General features: G+C 40.5%; 1 protein-coding gene across 1 annotated transcript in view; it reads left to right on the plus strand.

Annotated features, from left to right (window-relative positions):
• PREX2 (phosphatidylinositol-3,4,5-trisphosphate dependent Rac exchange factor 2) overlaps positions 1 to 15,041 on the plus strand; it is a 149,210-nt gene extending 134,169 nt beyond the window's left edge. Inside the window, exons 38-40 of the mRNA XM_063130819.1 lie at positions 6,699 to 6,801; positions 10,856 to 10,923; positions 12,614 to 15,041. Of these exons, the coding sequence (XP_062986889.1) occupies positions 6,699 to 6,801; positions 10,856 to 10,923; positions 12,614 to 12,659 (217 nt within the window). The 3' untranslated portion in view covers positions 12,660 to 15,041. The remainder of the gene's footprint in view (positions 1 to 6,698; positions 6,802 to 10,855; positions 10,924 to 12,613) is intronic.
• Positions 15,042 to 25,183: the final 10,142 nt, after the last annotated feature.

Consider the following 25,183-nt stretch of genomic DNA (forward strand, 5'->3'; position numbering starts at 1 on the left):
TTCACAAAAATATAGCCCGCAACCCGTACGATGCAGAGAGGTGAGAGTGGTCTCAAAATGACCCCCATCCACGACTCTCTGTGCACAAGAATTTCCAGAACGATAGCTTAAACCCCCCCCCCCAGTTATCCCCGATTCTTTCCCTCAATGCAATCCTATGGGCGAAAAGCCGAAAACGCAGTTTGAGCCGCGCGGTTGACCCGATTTTCACAAAAATATAGCCCGCGACCCAGACAACGCAGAAAGTTGAGAGTGGTCTCAAAATGACCCCCATCCACGACTCTCTGTGCACAAGAATTTCCAGAATGATAGCTTCAAAAACAACGTAGTTATGCACGATTATTTGCCGCAATGCAATCCTATGGCGAAATGTTTTCAAGATGGCGACCGGAGCGCTCCGCCTGAACTCGGAGCTCCGAAAAATGGGCGCTTCTCTTCGCCTTGCTTCTAGGGGGTCCGCGGTCCGCTCCTACTCCGCCTCTGGGTAAGGCGGAGCAGGCCAATCCGCTACTGCTTCTACGCTCCTAATCGGAGCGGAGCACATCCCTAATATCTACAATGTCTGCACCCCTCTCTTTCTCCTCAGTAATTTATTGTCTTTTTCAAATTACATTTATTTAGGAATTAATGGTTAACATGGGGTGCTTATTGCTTTGGAAGAATTAATCTGGAACATTGCAGGTAAATGGTGCTCTTAGGAGCATAGTATTCCTAAAGGCAATATCCAATCAATTTTTAGTATACTATCTGCCTCCTACTGGCCTTTGAAGAATATAAGCCATCTTGTGGAATGGTACCTAAGAGAATCTCAGGAGGACAAGTGAAACCCCAAGGGGCAGTTTTAAGAATAAACATTTTGGCATCTTTCTCTGCTTTTTGTATAAAACTCTTGAGTTCCTTTGCTTTCTCATGAATAAAGATATAATTTATTTAAAGGTCACTAATTAGTGAAATCCAATGAAAGGAACAAAATGAGTAAGTGGCAGATGGTTAGGATCTAGGATACACACACACACACACACACACACACACACATATATATACCCCAGGTTAATATAAAAAGGCCTTAATTTTTTTTAGAGCAAATCAACCATTTTCACAGTACGAAGGAATTTATTATATTCTGTTGAAATTTACTTGGGGCATGACCTGATAACGTTAAGTACTTTGAGGGTACAGTTCTATACAACCTCACTTGAATTCAATGCAGGGTACGTCTGAATGGTCCATACACAGGATATCACTGTAAATCTCATTGATTTCAATATGAGTGTTAAGCATGGACTTAATTCCCACAGCTGGAATAAATGGTTCTTTAGCAGCTTCAGCATCTGCACTGTTTAAAAAACAACCCTGTTCCTGTCCCACAAAATACCATGCAACAACACATTATATACAGGTCTTCCCTTGTTTTTCAATTTATTTTTCTTCTCCCCCCTCACAAAACACAAATTATTTTTAAAATGTCTTCGGAAGTGGTGGGCTCTCCCTCTTGATTGCTGAAATGCTTATTTACTGGGTACTTTCCCCAAAGGTGACAAACAACTGTCTGTTTTGTAGCAAGAGTTTCCGTTCTGTCTTAATTGCAGATGGAGAATAGTACTGTGAGGGAAATGGGGATATTATTATTATTATTATTATTATTATTATTATTATTATTATTATTTATTTATATAGCACCATTAATGTACATGGTGCTGTACAGAGTAAAACAATAAATAGCAAGACCCTGCCGCATAGGCTTACATTCTAATCATAATAAAGCAATAAGGAGGGTAAGAGAATGCACCAAACAGGCAGTATAAAAGTCAGAACAATTCAAGTTTTAAAAGCTTTAGGAAAAAAAAATGTTTTTAGCTGAGCTTTAAAAGCTGCGATTGAACTTGTAGTTCTCAAATGTTCTGGAAGAGCGTTCCAGGCGTAAGGGGCAGCCGAAGAGAATGGACGAAGCCGAGCAAGGGAGGTGGAGACCCTTGGGCAGGTGAGAAACATGACATCAGAGGAGCGAAGAGCACGAGCGGGGCAATAGTGTGAGATGAGAGAGGAAAGATAGGAAGGAGCTAGACAGTGAAAAGCTTTGTAGGTCAACAGGAGAAGTTTATATTGGATTCTGAAGTAAATTGGAAGCCAATGAAGAGATTTCAGAAGTGGAGTTACATGGTCAGAGCGGCGAGCCAAGAAGATGATCTTAGCAGCAGAGTGGTGAACAGAAACCAACGGACTGATGTGAGAAGAAGGAAGGCCAGTGAGAAGAAGGTTGCAGTAGTCCAACCGAGAAATAACCAATGCATGAGCAAGTCTTGGCAGAAGAGACAGACAAAAATGATCGAATCCTGGCAATATTATACAGGAAAAAACGACAGGATTTAGCTACTGCCTCAATATGAGGAATAAAGGAGAGCGAGGAATCAAATATAAAGCCAAGACTATGAGCTTCCTTGACTGAAGTAAGTGTAACATTATTGACAGTAAGAGAGAATGAGAGATGAGGAGAAGGTTTAGGAGGAAAAACAAGCAATTCAGTCTTTGCCATATTAAGTTTCAAACGATGATGAAGCAACCAAGGTGAGATATCTGAAAGACATGCTGAGATACGATCATGAACATCTGGAGAAAGATCCGGAGATGAAAGATATAATTGTGTATCATCGGCATACGGATGATATTGGAGGCCATGAGATTGAATAAGATTACCCAAGGGCAACATGTATAAAGAAAACAACAACGGGCCAAGCACCGAGCCTTGCGGAACCCCTACTGAAAGGGGAAAAGAAGAAGACGAGCTGCTGTTAGCCAACACGCTGAAAGAGCGACCTGCTAGATAGGAGGCAAACCAGTTATAGACAGAGCCACAAAATCTGAGGTCATGAAGGGCATCTAAAAGAAGATCGTGATCAACCGTGTCAAAGGCTGCAGTTAGATCAAGGAGAATAAGAACGGAATAAAGGCCTTTAGACTTGGCAATAAGAAGGTCATTGGTAATCTTAGTAAGGGCTGTTTCAGTGGAATGCAAAGGACAGAATCCAGATTGAAAAGGATCCAGAGCAGAGTTACTAGAAAGAAAATCAAGACAACGAGAGTAGACCACACGCTCCAGGATCTTTGAAACAAAAGGCAACAAAGAGACAGGTCGATAGTTAGACAGAGATAGCCTATCAAGAGTAGGTTTCTTGAGAATCAGAGAGACTGTAGCGTATTTAAAAGCAGAAGGAAATGAACAAGAGGACAAAGAAGAATTAATAATATGAAGCAAGGAAGGTTGGATAGCAGGGATAAGATTAATAAAGACGCGAGAAGGAATCGGATCACGAGAACAAGTGGAAGGCTTCGAAGAGCGCAGTATTGTGGAAAGTTCATCAGCTGAGACCGAAGGAAATGTAGAGAAATTTGCAGGAGGACATACAGACTAAAATGTGCTTGAGCATGCTTTGCCAGGTTGTGTGAAAATGTTGTCATCAGTTTAAAAATTGGTTGGTTTAAATTACTCAGCAAAAGGCTGAATGATGTATTTGAGATTGGTGTGCATGTGTGTGGGGAATATTAAGAAACAAAGGAAAATGATTCAGAGACTCAGCTATCTTATTCTTTGAACATATGTTCAAATTAAAAGCACAGTGAGTAGAGTGGTGCAGGTTCTTAAGAAAAAATAATATGAATTAGCAACAAAATATATAATCAAATTTTCATTTCTGTTAGGTACAAATCCATGCCTAGCTATCCTTCACCTTGGTATAGAGAGCAGATGGAAGTACTGGATTTGGATTTTTAGATTCTTTGGCTCTTTTGTCTGTTAATTCTTTTGCTGTGATCCAAATTGAACTGTACTTAACAGCACTAAGCTGCAAAAATGCCTGAAAGATTTTTTTTATTTGCATTCAAGTATCTAAGCTAATATTTGAGCTTTTGAATAGCTAGCGATTAGTTTTGCTTTGATTTTTATTACAGTGTGTTTTCCAATTTTACATTAAAGTGACAAATCCTATATCTGTCCTAGACAGACATCTGTAGTAAGTGTGTATTATCTGAGTAGGAACATACCAGAAACAAACTAATTGCCGTTCTGACCTTCACACTGCCATTTCAAGCATGCCTATTATAACTTATATAAATTAATTGAGTTGGATTCATCATCAATTATTAAAATGAAAATAATCTTAGAGAGATGGAATCTCCTATTTTGGATTTTAAGGCCAACGCTAAAGATCCTAGGCACAGTTGATTGTTCCTAACTGCCTTTCATGCAAGCACTAAATGCTACCCAGCTCACAGCAGCTCACAACTATTTACAGTACAAAACCTCAACACTCACTTCTGAGTAAACATGAAATTGTAAGCCTATGCGGCAGGGTCTTGCTATTTACTGTTTTACTCTGTACAGCACCATGTACATTGATGGTGCTATATAAATAAATAAATAATAATAATAATAATAAGTGTATATGTCACCCAGCAGATTAACCTTCTCTGGGGAAAAGAGACTCTACTAGGTTTTACTACTGTTACTGGCTGAGACGGTGGTGGAAAGGGTTAGGTAACACAGCATGTTTAGCCTCTGAATCCTGTGATAGCTTAATTCAGCCCCTTCCTTGGCCTCATCTACACCAAGTAGGATATTGCACTATGAAAGCTGTATATAAAAAGCAGGAGCCACACTACTGCTTTATAGTGGTATTGAAGTGCAATGACAACTGTTGGGGCCCATTGACATACCTTATACCGCTTTCATACCACTATATGCTGCTTGGTTTGGCTCCTGCCTTTTATATACCGCTTTCATACTGCTTTCATAGTGCTATATCCTGCTTGGTGTAGATGAGGCCCTTGTCTCTCCTCAACCCATGAATCTTGTTACATAAATTTTATATCTCAATATAAAATTCCATGTCCCCCTTCTCCATGAATGGTCTGACATAAGAGTGAGTGTAACTATTCTACATTGGCCTTTGTATAAGGGCTAGATCATGCCCACTATATTTGCTATTTTAATACACACATCTTTATATAATACTTCACATGTTGACTATGTTTTATAGTAAACATATTTACACTGTGTTCCATATGAGCAAATCAAATGCAGTGTGAAATTTCCTGCTGAATTGAAAGAGCAACTCTTATGATTATTTTTTTCTTAATGGGTAAAATTCAAGTTTACAGAGCATATTCAAAATGTTAATTTTGGAATTTAAATTTGATCCTGGGACTTTCACATGTTCCAGTTCAGTGCTCTATTCTTGATGGACACTGCAACAGACTGATCATGAGCACTCTATGTGCCTGTATGCCAATCTGTAGGGAAGCCAATATGGCTTTCCATTGCCTGGTGTAGCAGTGCCACATTTGTCTCTTATGTGCACCCTCTGGAGGATGGATATATGTCCTGGTAGCCCTTGCAGCTGGCCTCATAACTTGTTTGTAAATATGGACACTTCCCATCTCTGTTCTCCATTTGTATGAACAGTGGAACTTTCTCATTGACTGTTCAGGGAGGGAAAAGAAGGCACAGTGGCTTATTTTCCCATCCCGCACATGCTGGTGGTGCACCACTTAATTAACGTAATTACCGTCACATGGCATGGCTTGTCCAATGCTGTCCGGATGCAGCGATGGTAGGCAGCAGGTAGGTAACCCCCAAATCCTTGGCTTGTTCTAAGATTGCAAGGTTTGGACATCATAACAAACTGCATACGGAAAGAGCCATTATAGTAATTAGGTGGCGTGCGACCGGCATCCCCAGTCATATGAATCCACCCATTACCATTGGGAAGACAAATAATTTATGGAGTAATCACACACATTTTAGTAAAAATTATAAAGTCAAAGCAGGTTGACCTCAATTAAAACCAACTAAAACGTCACAAATGAATGAACAAACTTTCAAGTTCTCCAGTCACTTTTTCAAAACTTAAAAGCTTTCTCATTACTTTGTGGCATATTTATTTATTGATAATACTTGTATGATCACCAGTACACTTGTGGGTGACCACATTACACCAATTTTAAAATCACTTCACTGGCTGCCAATTAGTTTCCGGGTGAAGTATAAAGTGTTGAGTATTACCTTTAAAGCCCTACATGGTTTGGGTCCAGGTTACCTGCAGGATCACCTTCCTCCCATACAATCTGCCCTGCATACTCAGTTCCTCTGGGAAGAATTTACTTCAGCCAGCCAAAACTAGACTGACAACTGTTACCCAGAGGAACTTCTCTTCTGCTGCTCCCAGACTGGAATGGCCTGCCGGAGGAGACTCATCAGCATGACAATCTTTTAGCATTTAAAAAAGCTATAAAGACTGATCTCTTCCGGCAGGCCTATCCAGTCAAATTTTAAGATGTCTCACTGTTATTTTAATAATGTATTAGTTTTATATGTTTTTAATCAGTTTTATGTATTTTATAATATTTTTGTATTCAATGTTGTTCCCTGCCTCGATCAAGAGGGAGAGGTGGGGAAGAAATAATAATAATAATAATAATAATAATAATAATAATAATAATAATAATAATAATAATTTAATCAAATAAAATCCACAATCAGTTTATAGAATATCCTATCAAATCACAACTGAAATACATATATAATACAATATAAGTATACCAAGCAGTTCACAATTTACAGTAACAGCATTGTAAGTTATTTTAGTAGTATTCTATAAATTAAAATCGATTTTTTATTGGATTCATCTGATTTTGTATTGCAGTTGTACTCTGAGTGTCACTCTGGAACAAGCTATAATTCTTGCTCGGAGTCATGGCTTACCTCCTCGCTATATCCTGCAAGCTACAGATGTGATGCGCAAACAAGTAAGCCATCTTTCATGTTTTTAAATGATATATTACATTTTTTCTCATCTATCCATCTATCTATCCATCTCAATAGAACCAGTTGTTTTGCAGAACAATTCTGCCATTTTGGAAATTTGAGGAACCGTGGTATGTGCAGGCTGAGATGGACTGTGTCTAAGGATCCAAGATTTGTCAGTCTAGACATTGATGCATATGGAGTAACATATTCTGAATTTGATATGTGGGATATTAAGGGAGAGTTCAGATGACAGAAAGGCAGCGAGTGACTTTACAATGAATAAAATCAGAATAGGAATACAACTGGAGCTAAGCAGGAACAAGCACAGAAGAACTCAACATGTATGGTAAGGTACATGGTTTATGGTATATATAGGAGGGAAACTATTATCAGTTATCAACTAAATATTATTTTGCTCTTTGGAGGCATAACCTTCTGCTCCTAAATAAGATAAATGAGCAATTATGCTCCATTCTAGTTTGGGTTAAGTAAAGAACTAGTTTGAATATTTGCATTGATAATAGCACTGACGATTGGCTGGTATTGATTCTTGTAAGTACCACTCCAGTCCTTCCACAAAATAATTTCTATTTTGTGTATTCTAGATGTTGGTTTGGATCCTAACTTCTTACTCTGTGAATGGAAAGACCTTCTGCACACAGAAGGAGCCCTTCCATGAGCGGAACTCTTCTTACATGTCAGCAACTCTCCTTCTGTTCATGGAGTGAATAGTTAGGATCCAAGCCAATAACTTGGTATTATCATGGAAGCATTCTGAATTTAAGTTAATAAAGATAAGACAACACTGTCTATAAATCAACAAAATTTGAGTAATTGCTCCTTAATCTCATCAATGTGTCAGAAAACTAAATTATGCACAGTGATCTGTTCTTCTTTTATGCTACGTATATTTTATAACAAAAACAATCTGATAAGTACTGTCACATTGACATACAAGAACTTTTGAATATCAAGATGAGAAATGCTCTTATCCTAGGCTAGACTTTAATGGTAAGAAATTAATGGAGGGAGGGAAAAGTATATATGTTAATTTAGTAATTTAAGGCATGCTATTATTCTGATCCAGCTCTGCTGATGTTCGCCATTCTTTTCAATGAAAGAGACTGCTTAGTATATGCATCATTTTGTATATGCAGAGTAGGTGAATGGGAAAGCAAGCACATGGGAGTGTGACAGTTCTGTGTGCATATTAGAATTTCCATGCCTGAAACACTAGATTACAGCATACTTTTAGAGTCATGGGAAATAACCAGACCAGCTCTTTTATTGTTAATTTTATAATGAATATTATGGTTTTCTTGTATATTTGAATGATTTATATATTTGTTGTTCGCTGCCCTGGAATCTGTTGGAGGAAGGGTGGTATACACATGTTTTAAACAAATAAACAAAACACCTATATGTATGTTCCATTCATAAATGTCTCCAATACTGTCTTTTTTCGATTTTATATTTTTTTAAAATAGTAGGTCCATAATCAAATAAATGATGCACCCAAAGTACTGAACTATAGAAATTAAATTAAAAATAAAATAATGCTTGAAGAGTAGAACTGAATAATTCTTCCAGAAGTGTTACTCTCTTCCCAATGTATTATATTTCCCCGTTAGTTATTGTCTCTTTTTGTTAAGATTTCCCTCATATTTTAAAGCAAATTTAGTATTATAGTAATTGCAATTTTATTTGTACTGTTTTATTTGCCATAAGCAAAAGCTATTATATAAAAATGCTGGTCCTATTAAAATTGCAGCATGGGGACTCTCTTTTCCCTTTCTATTAACGTCACTGAATTTATGTGCGTCTGTTTTCGTCTACGCTTATTTCATTTTCATATCCGAATTGTGTTCTATACAAAAGCCAAATTAAGTTCTGTTCCCCCAAGGTGATATAGGCATACTCATATGTTAATTTGGCTTAAATATAGGATAGCATATGATAGTGAAGGTATGTTTCTCACCTAGCCAGTAGATGTTTCTCCAGTAATGTTGTCTCAAGGCAATTCAGCCTCATGTGTATTAATAGGAAAACATATACTCAGAAGCAAAGATACAGATCTGTCTTAAAGGTTCCCTTGTGTGTTCATAGTTGCCCTCTTTCTTGCACTTTTTGAGAAAAATATTGGTATATCTTTTGCATTTGTTACATTTCATGAAGCAAGAAAACATGGATAGCACTAACTAAAATATTTTTAAGAACTGTGTGCTCCCTCTGGAGTGTCAGTACAAGAACAGGTCTTTGTTTTCTGTGATAGCCCTATGTTTATGGAATGCTTTCCCTGAGGAGGCTTGTCTGGTGCTGACTTTTCGGAACCAGGCAAAGGCATACTTATAGAGCAGTCCTACGACTCCTGGAAGAGCATGCTAGGGAATATAGGATTGTTTGTAGTCCCCTCCCAAAGCCATAAACACTGCTATGACCTTGAGAGCGGAACTCTGATATCAGATTAATAATAATAATAATAATAATAATAATAATAATAATAATAATAATAATAATAATTTATTTCTTACCCGCCTCTCTGATTGGAGCAAGCATAAAATACTAATTAAAAACATAGTATACACTGTTAAAAAAAACCATCTTTAAAGCATACTAAAAGCATCCTAAAATTCTACTGGATAGGCCTGCCGGAGGAGATCAGTCTTGATAGCTTTCTTAAATGCTAAAAGATTGTCAAGCTGACGAGTCTTCTCTGGCAGGCCATTCCACAGTCCAGGAGCAGCAGAAGAGAAGGTCCTCTGGGTAATGGTTGTCAGCCTAGTCTTTGCTGACTGAAGTAGATTCTTCCCAGAGGACCTGAGTGTGCGGGGCGGATTGTATGGGCGAAGGCGATCCCGCAGGTAGCCTGGACCCAAACCATGTAGGGCTTTAAAGATGATAACCAACACTTTATACTTTGCCCGGAAACTAATTGGAAGCCAGTGAAGAGATTTTAAGACTGGTGTAATGTGATCACGCCTAGATATATCAGTGACCAACCTGGCTGCCATATTTTGAACTAGCATATTCCCCTCCTTCACACCCCCACAGCTACTATAGAAAGAAACACACCAGCTGCTTCCTGAATAAGGACAGGCATGCTAACTCTGCCCCTCCTTGTTGCCGCTTCATCACGCTTCACAAGTTGGAGGCTATCTATCTGCAGCAGAAAGCCTGCTTTGCTAAAGAGCTTCTCTGCATGAGCAATTTATTACACACTTGTGATTGGCTACTCATGGAAGTTTGTGGGTCTTTTAAATGACATCATCAACCTCCAGGATGTCTCCTACACTCCCCCCTTAGACTGCTTTAAATATACACAAAGATAAGCAGCTATTTTAAAAAAACATACATGCTACATAGGTCTCATGTAAAGTTAGCATTGTGTTATAATTCCACCACTAGATGGTGCTGTTTCATTAACGTGAATGGAGTACACAGAGAGAGGAAGTATTCAGTTCAAAACATGTGGCTGCTCATGTAACTGAGCCAATTATAATCCCAGAAAGAAAATGGAAGCAAGAAAGCCAACACAGTGGGATTTTTTAAAAAACTGTAGGAGGCTCTTAGAATCAAGTTTTAATTTGCATGGGGTGGGGGTACAGATAATTCTATAGATAACCCTCAATTGTTTTCTGCTCTCATCCATTTTCCCCAAAATACCGAAAGTGTCCTTAAATTAAATTTGTGCACTACGTCCCTATCACCATACTTTATCCATTCTGTCTCTGTCTGGGAGCAGAGTTGATCATTCTCTGCACCTTTCCGCACCTTAAAAGGTTTGATCAAAATCCTGACTTTAGAATTTGCAGTGGAAACATTCTTTGATTTTTTAAAAAATATGATTATATTTCTTGAAACTGTGAACAACCCTCTGCTCTTATTTACTGTTATTTTTTGGTATCATGTATTTCCCACATTGCAAATAAAAATGGTTATTTGGTATCCTACCTTTGACAACTTCTTTTAAAATGTGTACTCCAGTAATTGTCACAGTGCAGGCTTAAAAAGGTTTAGTTATGTATGAAACACAAACATTTTTCTGTCTTACAGGGAGCAAGAGTGCAGAACACTGCCAAGAATTTAGGAGTTAGGGACCGCACACCAGCCTCCGCTCCAAGGTAACTAAACAGTGCAATCAATTGCCTGTGACCAAGACCATCATTTCTCAAGTTTCTGCCATACTTCATCCAGACACAGGCTGCAACGATTACTAATATTTAAGTATATATTTTGGGGGTTTAGGGTCAGACTTCAACATAGATATTTTGATCTTTAGTTGTGGAATTTGTCCCTCAGAAGATACTCATCGTTCCTAAGCTTGACAGAGTTAAAAGAAAAAAGGGTAATGCTGGAGAAAACCGACTGATGCTTTTGGTGACCTACTCAGTGAAGAATGATTCACTACGGAAGTGTCTATCCTTTGCAGAGGACTGCATACCAAATACCCATTACTGCAGTGTGTGTGTGAGGGGGTCAACTAACATGGGAGCTCCAATTGTCCCATTAAACCTCACTCACAATATAGGATGCTGCTTTAGTTACAACATTATAAATTGAGAAGACAATGAAGTTCTTCCAAGTAAGGCTCAGAAACAAACTTCAAGGGCATGTACAAACCTATTTAAATGAGAGTTGTGCTTTACAAGCTCTGAAATATTTCTCTGGCTTCGGTCAACATCTGAGCCTGAGAAGAATGCCCAGCTACCCCACCCCGCCACCAGCCAATCCCTGACACCCTCCCACCAGCCCCCCAAACATACTCCCCACTTCTCTTTCACCAGTGCTAGAGTTGGAAACAGGAGTGGATGTGTGTACTGAGAGCAGAAGACATAGGTGTTTTTCTTCTTTCAACACCCTGGTCCCTGACATGCTGGGTAACAGTGAGTTCTGGTGCAGGGGACCATGGAAGGTATAGTTCTCTTGGGAGATGTATTTCTTTGCAGCAGCTTAAATGGACTTAAAATATTGCCGTGAACATATTCATTGAGATCTAGTACCCCAGTCCAATTAATGTATGCTCAGAAAGTCCAACTGAGTTCAATGGGATTTATTCTCAAAGAAGGATGATTAGGATTGCAGACCAATTCATTATAATAAAATATTCCTAATACTGCATCTTTAATCAGGTCTACAATGGTATTTTCCATCTTTTAAAAATAGCAATCCATACAGGGATTGCTTTGCCCTCCCCATTTTTTGTTGGCTGGACATATTTTTTGTGTGTGACATGCCTTGGAAGCTCTCTGATGAAACTTGTAGATCTGCTTACCTAGATTAGAGTTTGTTTTATAAGTTAAGCATTTCTTTTCTTTTTTATTCTTTTCTTAAAAGCTCAATCCATCTGAACCCTAATAAAGCCACACTTCTAGTTTAATGTAAGGGATTGGATACTAACTTTCCCCTCCATTCATTTATTTATTTATTTATTATTTATTTATTACATTTTTATACCGTCCAATAGCCGAAGCTCTCTGGGCGGTTCATGGAAGGAGCTTCAGCATAGGAATGTGAGTTGGAATGGAACCCCTTTTGTAGGCACAAGTCTCATTCTGTTCACAGGATCAATTGCAATAGGCCCTTGAAACAAGTATTACAGCATTTTTCTGTTGGTGCAAAACTATTTTTATACCTAAACATTTCATTACATGAAGGATACACATACTAAAGACACTGGCCTCATTCTGTTTTGCAATCTATATTCTTTTTCTGACTCAACAGATGTATGGAGAGCAATCACATAATGTTTAAATGTTTCAGCATTGTTCACAAAATGTAGCAATTGTAATAATCACTCTTTGTTTTTGGCAGGTTATACAAGTTGTGTCAGCCACCACCTCCTGTTGGAGAGGAGTAAAGACTCCTGAGGAATAATCAAAAGACCAGTTTCCATGACAGTGAAGTAAAACATGAACGCAACAGTCTTTGATAGAATGTGCTTTGAGTACTGATCAGCAGCAACACTTAGCTTCGGATAAAGCAATCTTTCTTCTTAAATATGACTGTGCCAACTACTTCTAGGGAAAAAAGGATATTTAGATCTGATGTGCATGTTCTGTGCATTTATAGTGAGGACATTTACAATGGAATAATGTTGTATTTTAAGTGCTTGCTTCAGCAGTGCCAGTCACCCAATTATGCACTGATAACAACATGCACACAAAGATGTAGCACAGATTGGAAAAACCACTACATTAGACACTTTCAAAAAGTGATGCCTTGATCCAGTGGGAGATAAAAGAATAAACAGGTTAAAGTTGTAGTTGCACACATAATAACCTTTCCTCCCGCAGCATTCTAATTGTATAAATTGGAGCTGTACGGGAAATTAGCATTTCAGTGAGGAGGCAGTTACACACTCAAAGCAAACTCAGTGGGCCATTCACATATCACAATAAGCCAGGCTGAAAACAAGTCGTGGTGGTTTGGTTAATTGCTCACTAAACCATACGGTTGCCAACGGATGATCCGGCGCTTGCCATGGTTGTTTCCCTCTTCATCCTCCCGTTCGCTCCCACCTCAACAACCCACCTTTGCTGGATTTGCATGTATTGACAAGCTACGACATCCACCCCTCCACTATGCAGCTCAGATATTTAAATTGGTGGTTGCTGCTGCAACTTGAAACTACATGGGAAATTTACCCACAGTGGCTTTTCATTACATGCAAACTACATCAGGTTCTAAGGGTAGCTTGTGCATGGTCCCAGGACATGGTCTGGGGGCATATGAGGCAGTCACCTTGCTGAAGCTAAGCTTATCTGGGTCTGGTCAGTGCTTGGATGGGAGCCCACCTGAGAACTGCATGTGGCCAACTTGAGTTCCATGATGGAAAAAAGGTAGGATATAAATGTAACAAAAAATACATAAAGTGGTTAACAAACCACACTAAGGAAACGGTGTGAGGTTCGAATGTCACAACAAGCCACTCTGAAACAAACAGGTATAACAACTCACAATGGGTTGTTGTGTCATGTGAACCAGGACAATGTATTCTTCATACCGTCACAAGAGTTTTGTGTTTGTTTTGCATGACTTGACAATAGTAACATTCAGCATAAGATGCTCTTATTTATTTCACATTGAGATGAGGGAACTAGAAATGACAGTTGGGATTCTGATGACTCAAAATTCTACTTCTTAGTTTCCTTGATAAGCTGTTCAGGTGACAATGACAAGAATGTTTCCTAAAACAGTGAACTTTTTGCGTCATAAAATGTTTTGATTATGCTTGGTGAGTTTGGAGAAACTCAGCTGAGAACATGCATTCTTACGCATTTTTAACTTCAGAAGTTCTGAAGCACATTTACATGATTTTGCAAATACAGGTTTTGTCTAAGGAAAAGTCCTACAATCTGTGTGTATTGTAATTCAAAGGTTTGTAATCTTCCTTTGTACTACCTGGAAAATTATGTTATCAAGGTCTTGAAGTTAAAACAGACAGACAGGATTGGATACAAAGCTGTGATTAATAAGTTGGTCACACAGGAAATTTTTTTTCTATTAATATTTACACTAGGAAAGTGGCAAGACACTTTCTATTCTAATGTGAATCACATAATAATTTTGTCTCATCATGGTTAATATGAAATGTAGTTTCTAATGTGTTCTACAGAAGCACGATATAAATTACAAATTGGATATAAATGCATACCATGTTCAGGACATCTATGTTAAAATAGAAAGTATGAATGCTAGTGAATGGCAATGTGGATTCACAACCAGATAAACACCTGCATAATGCATGTGCACAGAAGTCTAGTTCCACGAGTAAATCTTCCGTTTTAGATAAGGGTGGTTTACTGTATACAGCAAGCAACTAATCCTTTACTTTTCAAATATATAACATGCATAATTCACTTACTGAACTGTTATGGTCCCTTGTATATGTCCCTTCCAAAATCTTGAACTTTGTTTATGTTTAAATGTATCTAGGGTATAAATTTGCAGGATTCAGGTTCTAAGATGTAAAAGTAATTTCAAATCATCCACTGCAAAATCATATTAAATGTTATTTCTGAGACTTGACTATAAATGACATTTTCATGTTGGAGATGTTTGCTTAGAACTGAAATCCTGCCTTCTGGACATGATGAAATGCTGCTACAGTTCAAAAGCACAATTTAGTATACTCTAATAGTGCCTGGAACATATTTCTACTTAACTCATTTCAGTATTGCTGGTTGTGGTAAAATCCTTACTATAAAATTGTACTGTACTTCCACAATTCTCATATATATATATATATATATATATATATATATATATACACACACATACACACACACACCAATTTCAAAAAATTATCACAGCACTATTTAGTTTATAGAATCATGTATATAGTGTAAGAAATCCATTAAACTTATGCATTCCTTGAATAAAAAAAGTATTTTTTCTGTTTTAGCAGTATTAGATTTTGCAGCGGGAGAATATCTATTTTTGTAATAATTCAATAAGAAGTCTAGAACATCGTTGCTTTTTAAGAAATATAGATATGTATGTAAAGACATTTACAAAATATATCAGTTTCTTCTGAAACTCCCATACTTGTAGTCATATTCTTTATAATATTGATAAATAAAAATGAGATCTCATTTATGTATGATTTGAATCAAATTATTTTTCTATATGCTATATCTTCATGCCCAATACATGATTTCTTATAGTTTAATAAATTCTAATTTATTATATAAATTTAAATATAAATATTGTAATTTATTATATAAATTTATCTAAAATGGCTGAATCTGACCTGAAAACAAGTGAGATTTGACCTCTTTAGGCTTCTTTACTAAATTGGCACCAATTTTGGGCAGCTAACTAAGGGGAGTGTTTTTGTTTTTGGAACCCTGCAGAGTGGGAAACACCCCAGGGAGTGCAACCTGCGTGGTCTGGGTGTGTGAAAATAGCCCCCTGAGTAAGACCATTGCAGGGACTCAAAACATTCTTGAAACTTTGAGATACATAAAGTTTCCCTTAAAACCATGTATTATTTTATGCAAGTCCAGCTTCTAACACATGTGGTGACAAGCTCCAGCAACTGATCAATGAGGTCAAATGTCTGGGTTAACTGAGGTTCAAACTATATATTCCCCAGAGTTCTATGTTACTTTCCTCTATATCAATTTCCTGGTGGCAATGTCCGCAATTTATCTTGTGGAACCTTAAATACTAATAGGTTTATTGCTTCTTACACTTTCATGAGCCTACCTTGCACAAAATGTTATCTTTAGTTGGTACATATACATTACATGGTGCAGAGGAAAAAATGGCCAAAAAAGCTATGAAACATAAGTGAAGTCTGCAAGAAACACTATATCCATTTGAGTTCTGCATAGAAAGGTCATGGACTGTACTTCTTATATTTCATTGTCTTTTGTCTGATGAAGTGGGCTTTAATCCTGTAAAGTTTGTTTTAATACATGCAGAACACATCATGCGACGTGCTGGGCTTGACGAATCCAAGGCTGGAGTTAAAATCGCAGGAAGAAACATTAACAATCTCAGATATGCAGATGACACCACTTTGATGGCTGAAAGCGAGGAGGAGCTGCGGAGCCTTATGACAAAGGTGAAAGACTGGGTTGCAGTTAAACCTCAAAAAAACCAAGATTATGGCAACCAGCTTGATTGATAACTGGCAAATAGAGGGAGAAAACGTGGAGGCAGTGACAGACTTTGTATTTCTGGGCGCAAAGATTACTGCAGACGCTGACTGCAGCCAGGAAATCAGAAGATGTTTACTTCTTGGGAGGAGAGCAATGACAAATCTTGATAAAATAGTTAAGAGCAGAGACACCACACTGACAACAAAGGTCCGCATAGTTAAAGCAATGGTATTCCCCGTAGTAACCTATGGCTGCGAGAGCTGGACCATAAGGAAATCTGAGCAAAGGAAGATAGATGCTTTTGAACTGTGGTGTTGGAGGAAAATTCTGAGAGTGCCTTGGACTGCAAGAAGATCAAACCAGTCCATACTCCAGGAAATAAAGCCAGACTGCTCTCTTGAGGGAATGGTATTAAAGGCAAAACTGAAGTACTTTGGCCACATAATGAGAAGACAGGATACCCTGGAGAAGAGGCTGATGCTAGGGAAAGTGGAAGGCAAAAGGAAGAGGGGCCGACCAAGGGCAAGATGGATGGATGATATTCTGGAGGTGACAGACTTGACCTTGGGGGAGCTAGGGGTGGCAATGGCCGACAGAAAGCTCTGGCGTGGGCTGGTCCATGAAGTCATGAAGAGTTGGAAATGACTTAACGAATAAACAACAACAACAAGGCCATAGGTAGACCTAAGGTTTATCCCTGGATCGTCCAGGGGTCAAACCTGTTCATCTAGGTGACACACAGGGGATCCAGTGCTCAGGCAGGGGTGAACCCTGGATGATCCCAGGATAAACCTTAGGTCTAGCTGTGGCCTGAGGCTTTAAAGTGCCAGCAGATTTTTTTTTAGTGTTTGCTGTAACAGAGTAACATGCTTTCCCCTCTGGAATGTCTTCCAAACTTATCTATTTGCTATTTTGAAAAAAATCAGACCTGACATCATCATCATTTATTATATTTCTGCACTGCTCCATAGTTGAAGCTTTCTGGGAGGTACATAAAATTTCATAGCTCTTTATGGCCAGCAGATGGTTCAGTTAAGTCCTGTGGCTGGGTGGGAGCAATGGCTCACCAGTCTGGGCCAGGGGGGGATGAGCAGGGGGGGCAGTCTGCTGGACTCCTGGTCAGCCTTGCACCTGGTAGACTGCACCATCCAACCGGCTTTGAATGTCTAGATCTCGTTTCAGTTCGGACTGGGCCCAAATCAGGCCCAGGTGGATCGGGGCCGATTCAGAAGCTCTGAATTGGCCTCCGAAGCGGGTTGGGGCATCCCTGCACAGCCTTTCGAAATACCATTTTCACAGAAGGCAAACTAGTGATACTCAGAGAAACACACAGAGGCAATGCACCTAAACAGGAAAACACACACACACCATAACAAACAAACAAGCCAGCTAACACATATACACCACATTAAGAAAGCAGTCAACCCCCACCAGCATAAATAGAACATCAACTCACTTGCCCCCAGAACGTTCTCATATACAGAACTTATTGCAGTTTAGGGTTTTATAAATGCTAAATGGTGATGAAATCGTAATGCAGTTTTACAATCAACCAGAGTTCTGAGAGCCTTTATTACATATGGAAATACTGCATATAAAATGCATTTAAAGTGTTCATCAAGGATGCCTGCACTTCAGTCTGAAACACATTGGTTATTATCCAGAAAGTCCATTTATGCAAGAGATTGTATATATGCCATGGGGGTTTAAATCCTCTCCATTATACTTCTCATTATGCATTGCAAGCTGCTTTCTAAACCACCAAGCAGCTTGTTGTGTTACTGTGTGGAGGTTACAATTGTACACATAACTTCTCTTGATTGTGGTGGTTATGTCAAGTTCTTTTGAAATCAACTGACTTAATTATAGGTAGAACAGTCACAAAGCACGTGATTGCACAAATTATGCAACCATACACATGATGGGTTGGATCTAGATGTTATTTCCTTGAGCTCCATTGATTTCAATAGATCTACTCGACCTTGGGGGAGCTAGGGGTGGCAACAGCCGACAGAAAGCTCTGGCGTGGGCTGGTCCATGAAGTCATGAAGAGTCAGAAGCGACTGAATGAATAAACAACAACAACACTCTAAGTATGACTAAATCTGGATCCAACCCTTATTCACTTTTAAGCCCTAACACTCAAAGTGGAAATTGAACTTCGGACCTTCTGCATGCAAAGAATAAAGGTAAACAAAACACCCTCAAATAACAAAAACAAAAGCAAAATCCTTAGAATCAAAAGGAGCAGTTAAAACCTGCAATCATATACTAAAAAGCCATGCAGAATAAGCATGTTTTCACTGGCCACCTGTGCCATCAGGGCAGGCATATATAAGGAGAGGCGCTCTCTCAAGTATCGAGGTCCCAAGCCGTTTAGGGATTTAAACGTCATTACCAGCACCTTGAATTCCGACCGGATAGGCAGCCAGTGCAGTTCCTTTAAAACTGGTGTTATGAGGGCTCTGTAAGATGTACTCGCCAGCAGTCTAGCTGCTGCATTTTGCACTAGCTGCAATTTCCGCGTTGTCTTCAAGGGCAGCCTCACATACTGCATTGCAGTAGTCTAATCGGGAAGTTACCAGTGCATGCACTACTGTGGCTAGGTTGTCCCTGTCCAGGAAAGGCTGTAGCTGGCGGATCAGACGAAGCTGACCTCAAGTACTCCGTGCCACAGAGCCCACCTGGGCCTCCAGCAACAATGATGGATCTAGGAGTACTCCCAAGCTACGTACCTGCTTCTTCAGAGGGAGTGCCACCTCATCCAGAACAGGCCGCTTACCCACTTCCCGGACTTGGGAACCACCAATCCACAGAGCTTCCGTCTTATCAGGATTCAGCTTCAGTTTATTGGCCCTCATCCAGCCCATTACAGCCTCCAGGCACTGGTCCAGCACCTTCACAGCCCCAGCTGACTCCGACTACAAGGAGAAGTAGAGCTGAGTATCATCAGCATACTGATGGCACCCAACCCCAAAACCCCTAATGACCTCACCCAACGGCTTCATATAGGGCGTTACTAGACGAGGCTGTAGCGCGCGTTACCTTCCGCAGTTGTGTCGAGGCTTTCAGATGATGTTCTTCTCCCGACTTTAAAAAAGTGAGTTCTGGTGCGCCTTTTCCTGCCGGCCCGCGGTAATTCGGAGTAGGTGTGGGAGGATGTGAGGTCACTGCGGTCCGCACTGGGCAGGAAAAGGCGTGCTAAGGGGAGTGGCCAGTGGCTTCGGTCAAGCCGCCTCCGCCATTTGCGCCCAGCCCGCAGCTGGGGCAGCGGAGCGGAGCGGCTTTCTTTTTTTATTCCCACAGTGGCAGTTTGCGCAGGAACGGAGGACCGGAAGAGTGGCTGGTGTGCTGCTGGGGGTGGGTGGGGGATGTGCGCCTGTTTTTTCTAGTTCAACCTCTGCGTGGGTCACTTTTCGGAAAGGCGGGCATCCCACAGTCATGGGAAGTTGGTGACTCCTCGGGTGGGCAGCCACAGCGGCCGCATAATGGCGGTGGCTGTACGCTGCGCTGAAGATGTAAAGGCTAGCGGGGACTGAGGGGGACGCTCCAGGCATGAAGGGCTGTGTGCCTGTTGGTGTGGGTACACGGCTGGAAGAGGGCACAGCTGTTTCTGGGCTGCTGCCATGCCTATGGCCAGATGTGGGTTGGCTCCGTGGGATGGGGGGGAGGGCACAGAGGCGGTCATCGCCACCGACACTTCAGAGGCATGATGGGAGATGTAGGCACAGAGTGCCCATGCAGACGACTGACCTCGGGTCATATTACACCCGCCACGACCCCCATCAGGAAGTGACCGCATCAATGTTCACCCTCAACACCGGCACTCGCTGGTGCCTGAGGGGGCTGGTACGCAGCAGCAGCACCACCAGCGGCAGCAGCAGCACTTCAGCTGGCACTGCCACTGCCGGTGCTGCTGCCGCCGCGGCGACATCGCTGACGGCTGCGCAAGCGATCTACGCTGTTTGCGGTCTTTCGGAATTGCGCAAACCGTGCGGCGAGCGAAACTCCCCCCCGTGGAAATCAGGCCTGTGTGGCTGCGCAGCCGTGCTCGAGGCGGCAGCAGCACAACCAGCGCAAACTTCCGCCACAAATCTAAGGAAGGTGTGGATCATGAGGCGTCACGGCTGAATGGGGAAATCCGCTTTCACCGCTCCTCAACGACAGAACACCCGGTAGGTCTAGCAAAGCCCATAGATATTGAACAGCATGGGGGACAGAATAGAACCCTGTGGCACCCCACAGCTTAATTGCCATGGGGTGGAACAGGAATCCCCCAATACCACTCTCTGGGATCAGTCCCGCAAGTAGGAGCGGAACCACTGTAACACAGTGCCTCCTACTCCCATCTCGCAGAGCCGATCCAGTAAGATACCATGATCAATGGTATCAAAAGCCACCGAGAGATCCAGGAAGATCAACAGGGTAGCACTCCCCTGTCTTTCACCCAGAGTAGGTCGTCAGTCAGAGCAGCCAAGGCCGTTTCAGTGCTGTGCCCTGGCCTGAAACCAGACTAAAATGGGTCCAGATAATCCGTTTTTTCCAAGAACGTCTGAAATTGCCCAGCCACCACACGCTCAAGCACCTTGCCCAAAAAGGGGATATTAGCAATAGGGCGGTAGTTCTCACATACCTCTGGGTCCAGGGAGGGCCTCTTCAGGAGAGGGTGCACTACAGCTTTTTCAAGGCAGCAGGCACCACTCCCTGACAGAGGGAGGCATTTACCACTCCCTGGACCCACCCAGCCAATCCACCTCTGCTAGATCGAATTAGCCAGGATGGGCAAGGGTCAAGCTTACATGTAGTGGGACGGACCGATTCAAGTGTCTTGTCCATATCATCAGGCTACAACAACTGAAACTGATCCCCAAAAACATGATTAGATGGGGCACTGTACACCTCCCCAGACTCTGTGATAACTGTGGCATCAAGTTCCGAACGAGTACGAAGCAAATTTATCACAGCAGGTTACCAAGGGTTCCAATTCTGGTTTCCCAGAACCCGAGCCTCCTCCCAACAGGCTCTTCACCACCCGGAATAATTCTGCTGGGCGGCATTTTGAGGATGAAATTGAAGAGGCATAGTAAGATTTTTTTAACATAGTTACCAAATCATAGTTACCAATGATTCATCTACATCTGTGTTGTCTACTCTCTTAGTATTATGACACAATTGCAAGTATACTTTTGAATATTCCCTGTTTCCAAAATCAAGAAGTATGAATCTTTATGCAGCCAAAATTGAACCATCCATAGAAAAGGGGAGGAATTGACAGGCAGTATCCTTTTGTGCCTGTGTGTCAGCGGGTGTGACTGCTTGTGCAATGAGGATTCTGAGGCTCCACAAGCAATCCAAAATGAGTAGAAACACAAGCAGACGCTCCTGCTGGTGCAAAATAAACAGTGGCATTGCAGTGACAGTAAAGGATACTACCCAAAGTTTGCAGAAGCACAAAAAATATTTAGAAAACAAACCCCCAAATCTAATAATAATAATAATAATAATAATAATAATAATAATAATAATAATTTATTTGTATCCCACCTCTAATACTGGACCTCAAGGTGGTATTACAAAGTTTAAAACATACATTTTAAAATACAGGAAAAGAAACGTAAAAAAAAAAAAAGTTTAAAATTCACAACAAAATTATAAGTCAGTAGGGGGAGAGAACAAACAAAACAAACAAGGGGACAGGACCCGCCCTCAAAGGAGCCTGCCTCTTAAGCTCCCAGTCCCCAAAAGTTGCAGCTGGGGGTGGGATGGTTCTGTGCTGGGAGCCGAAGTCTGCTAGGAGGCAGTTGGAAGGTTCCTCGGACTAAACAGCCTAATGAAGACTGAGCATGCTCAGTGAACAAATAATGCTAATTGGCTGTTGGGAGGTGGGGAAAACCAGCTGTATAGGGTGTGAGGGTGGAACTGACTAGAAAAACGAAAAAGAGCACTCCACAATGCAACATTTTGTTGCAGGTCTCATATGTCATTAGCTATTTAAGAATTCATTATGACATTAGTATAACTGCCTACATTTACAATTCTGTCTGGGGCCACAGATAGACCTAAGGTTTATCCTGGGATCATCCAGGGTTCACCCCTGCCTGAGCACTGGATCCCCTGTGTGTCACCTAGATGAACAGGTTTGACCCCTGGACGATCCAGGGATAAACCTTAGGTCTAGCTATGGCCAAGGATTGTGTTGTTATCACTGAGTAGTATCATCTGCTTCCATTTGTCATATTTCCTGGCAATGTTTTCATTACCCTTTAAAAGTACCTATATATACATTCTTGCACAAACACCGCTCTTTAAAATGTATCACTATAGCAGACTTAGATCTCTTTTATGGGCAGTCTTTGTGTGTATTTATCGCCCCTCCCCCTATTTTTATCCTCCTTTTTTCTCTATTCAAATTGACCACTGTAAAGCGAATCCATTTCTAAAAATATGCCAGGATATTTCAATCACACACAAAATTATAAAGAAATTTACTTCTACAGATCTTGTTTATGAATTTCTAATGGGGAGGTTTTTCAATGAAAAGGTCAGAACTGGCACAGATGTAATGGTGCTAATCTTTTAACCATGGTTAAGAGACTGAAAATGGGCTGCTTCCCTCACTTTGACCTGTCTTCTTTGGAATGATTTCCTTTCTCCCTCCCTTCTCTTGTCAGCTTAATCACAATTTATCATTACATCCGCACCAAAGCTTACAATGTTTAAATTCTCCTCTTAATCTGAAACAACTTCTCAAACCTTGGTTACCAGGGAACCCAGTTAGCATTAACAATAGTTAGCATTTGGTGATGTAGCACTAAATAATGGTTAATCCCCTCAAATAAGAGAAGGGATTCATGATGGGTTGGTGGGGGAGAGATGGAGGGATCATTCTGCTCTCAGTGTCATAGCCATGATTAAGAGACTGGCAGAGGTATATCTCCACTCGGCCTCAGAAAGAGTTCAACTAATCTGTACCTGCAAAGCATTGGGTTGGATCCAGAGTCGCAATTCCATGATTGGAAGGGCTCCTTCCATTTATGGAAGGTGCTGGAATCTAGCAAAGGATTGTCAGTGGAGGAAATGGGCAGGCAACAATCTTTACCTGTTCACTGTTCTCCCTGGAGCCCCTTGTATTGTCTCTCTGCCCCCTTTCTGTGTGGGTGCATTTCAGAGAGGACTAGAAAAATGAGTAGGCATTTTTATGCACCTATAAGTAGGTTTTTATGCACAAGCTGAGAAAACATTTGAAAAGAAGACAGAAAAATGGGAGGAGAAGCAACATGAATTACTGGTTTAACTATAAAGTGAAAAATGGAAGTAATGATGTGTAGGAATTATACAGAGCAGAACAGATTTGTCTACTTCAAGGATGTGGAAAATATAATGGAAAAGGGAAAAGGAAATAATGGGCTTTATTATAAGATTATTGTCAGGAGCCCTATATGATGCAGTGCTGTCACTCAAAATAGCAGGGGACAGAGATAAAAAGATTTGGTCAGTGAGCTGTGGTTATGCATAACAGTAAAGGTATGCGTGGTTTTATAACATGGCTCTAATATTTTTCTTTGCTTTGAAATAAACAGAATAAAAAAGGATGTTTACAGCCATAGCAATGACTGTGGCTTTCAGGTAAGATTTAGAAAACATATCTGCATGCATTTTACAACTGAAGAGGATTATTGGAAACAGAATGTATAATCCGGAATTACCGTTTTGATTTGATATTGCAATTGGAACCTTGATTTTGCATGGTTGCTATTGTATTTGGACTATTGATTTGATTTGATATTGCAATTGGAACACTGATTTTGCACTGTTGAAACTGTAACTGGACTACTGACATTGTATTTGGATTAATTCTGATGTCAGGATTTAGAAACTAATTGTTAGTATCAATTTTATTGTAGATATCACACTATGTGCATTTTGTATGTATTAATGTAACATAATGACTGTGGTAAAGGCATATATATGTTAAATATACATTATTGAACTAACAAAAAAATCTAACAAGATAATTTGCGTTCTAAATATTTTAGGAATTTGAACTATACCACATAGGTCCTTACTTATGCTGAGTCAGACCATTGGTTCATCTCGATCAGTATTTTTGACATTGACTGGCAGTGACTTTCCAGGGTTTCAGGCAAAAAATTGTCCAGTCCTACCTGGACATGCTGGGAATTGAACACAGATGTCCTACCACTGAGCCACATCCCCTTCCATGATGACAATATATTACCAACAATGGGCCTGTTCAGACAACAAGCTAAGCCATCGTTAGGCCACTAACTCATTTTCAGCAAATGGTTAGTGAGCATGTTTAAATCATGGTTATGTAGTTACCATGGTTAGGAATGGTTCACACAGCACACTAAGTCATGGTCCACACAACACAGTAGGCCATAATATTTAGATCAAAGTGCTTAACCACCATGGCTTAGCAAGTTGTCCGAACAGGGTCAATATCAGAGGCAGTATGCCTCTCAATACCAGTTGCTGGGAACAAAATTGGGGCCATAGGTAGACCTAAGGTTTATCCCTGGATCGTCCAGGGGTCAAACCTGTTCATCTAGGTGACACACAGGGGATCCAGTGCTCAGGCAGGGGCGAACCCTGGATGATCCCAGGATAAACCTTAGGTCTAGCTGTGGCCTGGATCACTTATGATTGAGTCTAATAACTGAACTCAGTTTAATTCTGTAAATTCTTCAGATAACGCCATCTCTTATGACTCCTATCACTCTCAGCTATTTAACTTTTCTTTGGGATACAA

This window comes from Elgaria multicarinata, chromosome 7, assembly GCF_023053635.1.
Source record: "Elgaria multicarinata webbii isolate HBS135686 ecotype San Diego chromosome 7, rElgMul1.1.pri, whole genome shotgun sequence".
In the NCBI taxonomy this organism is placed as follows: Eukaryota; Metazoa; Chordata; class Lepidosauria; order Squamata; family Anguidae; genus Elgaria; species Elgaria multicarinata.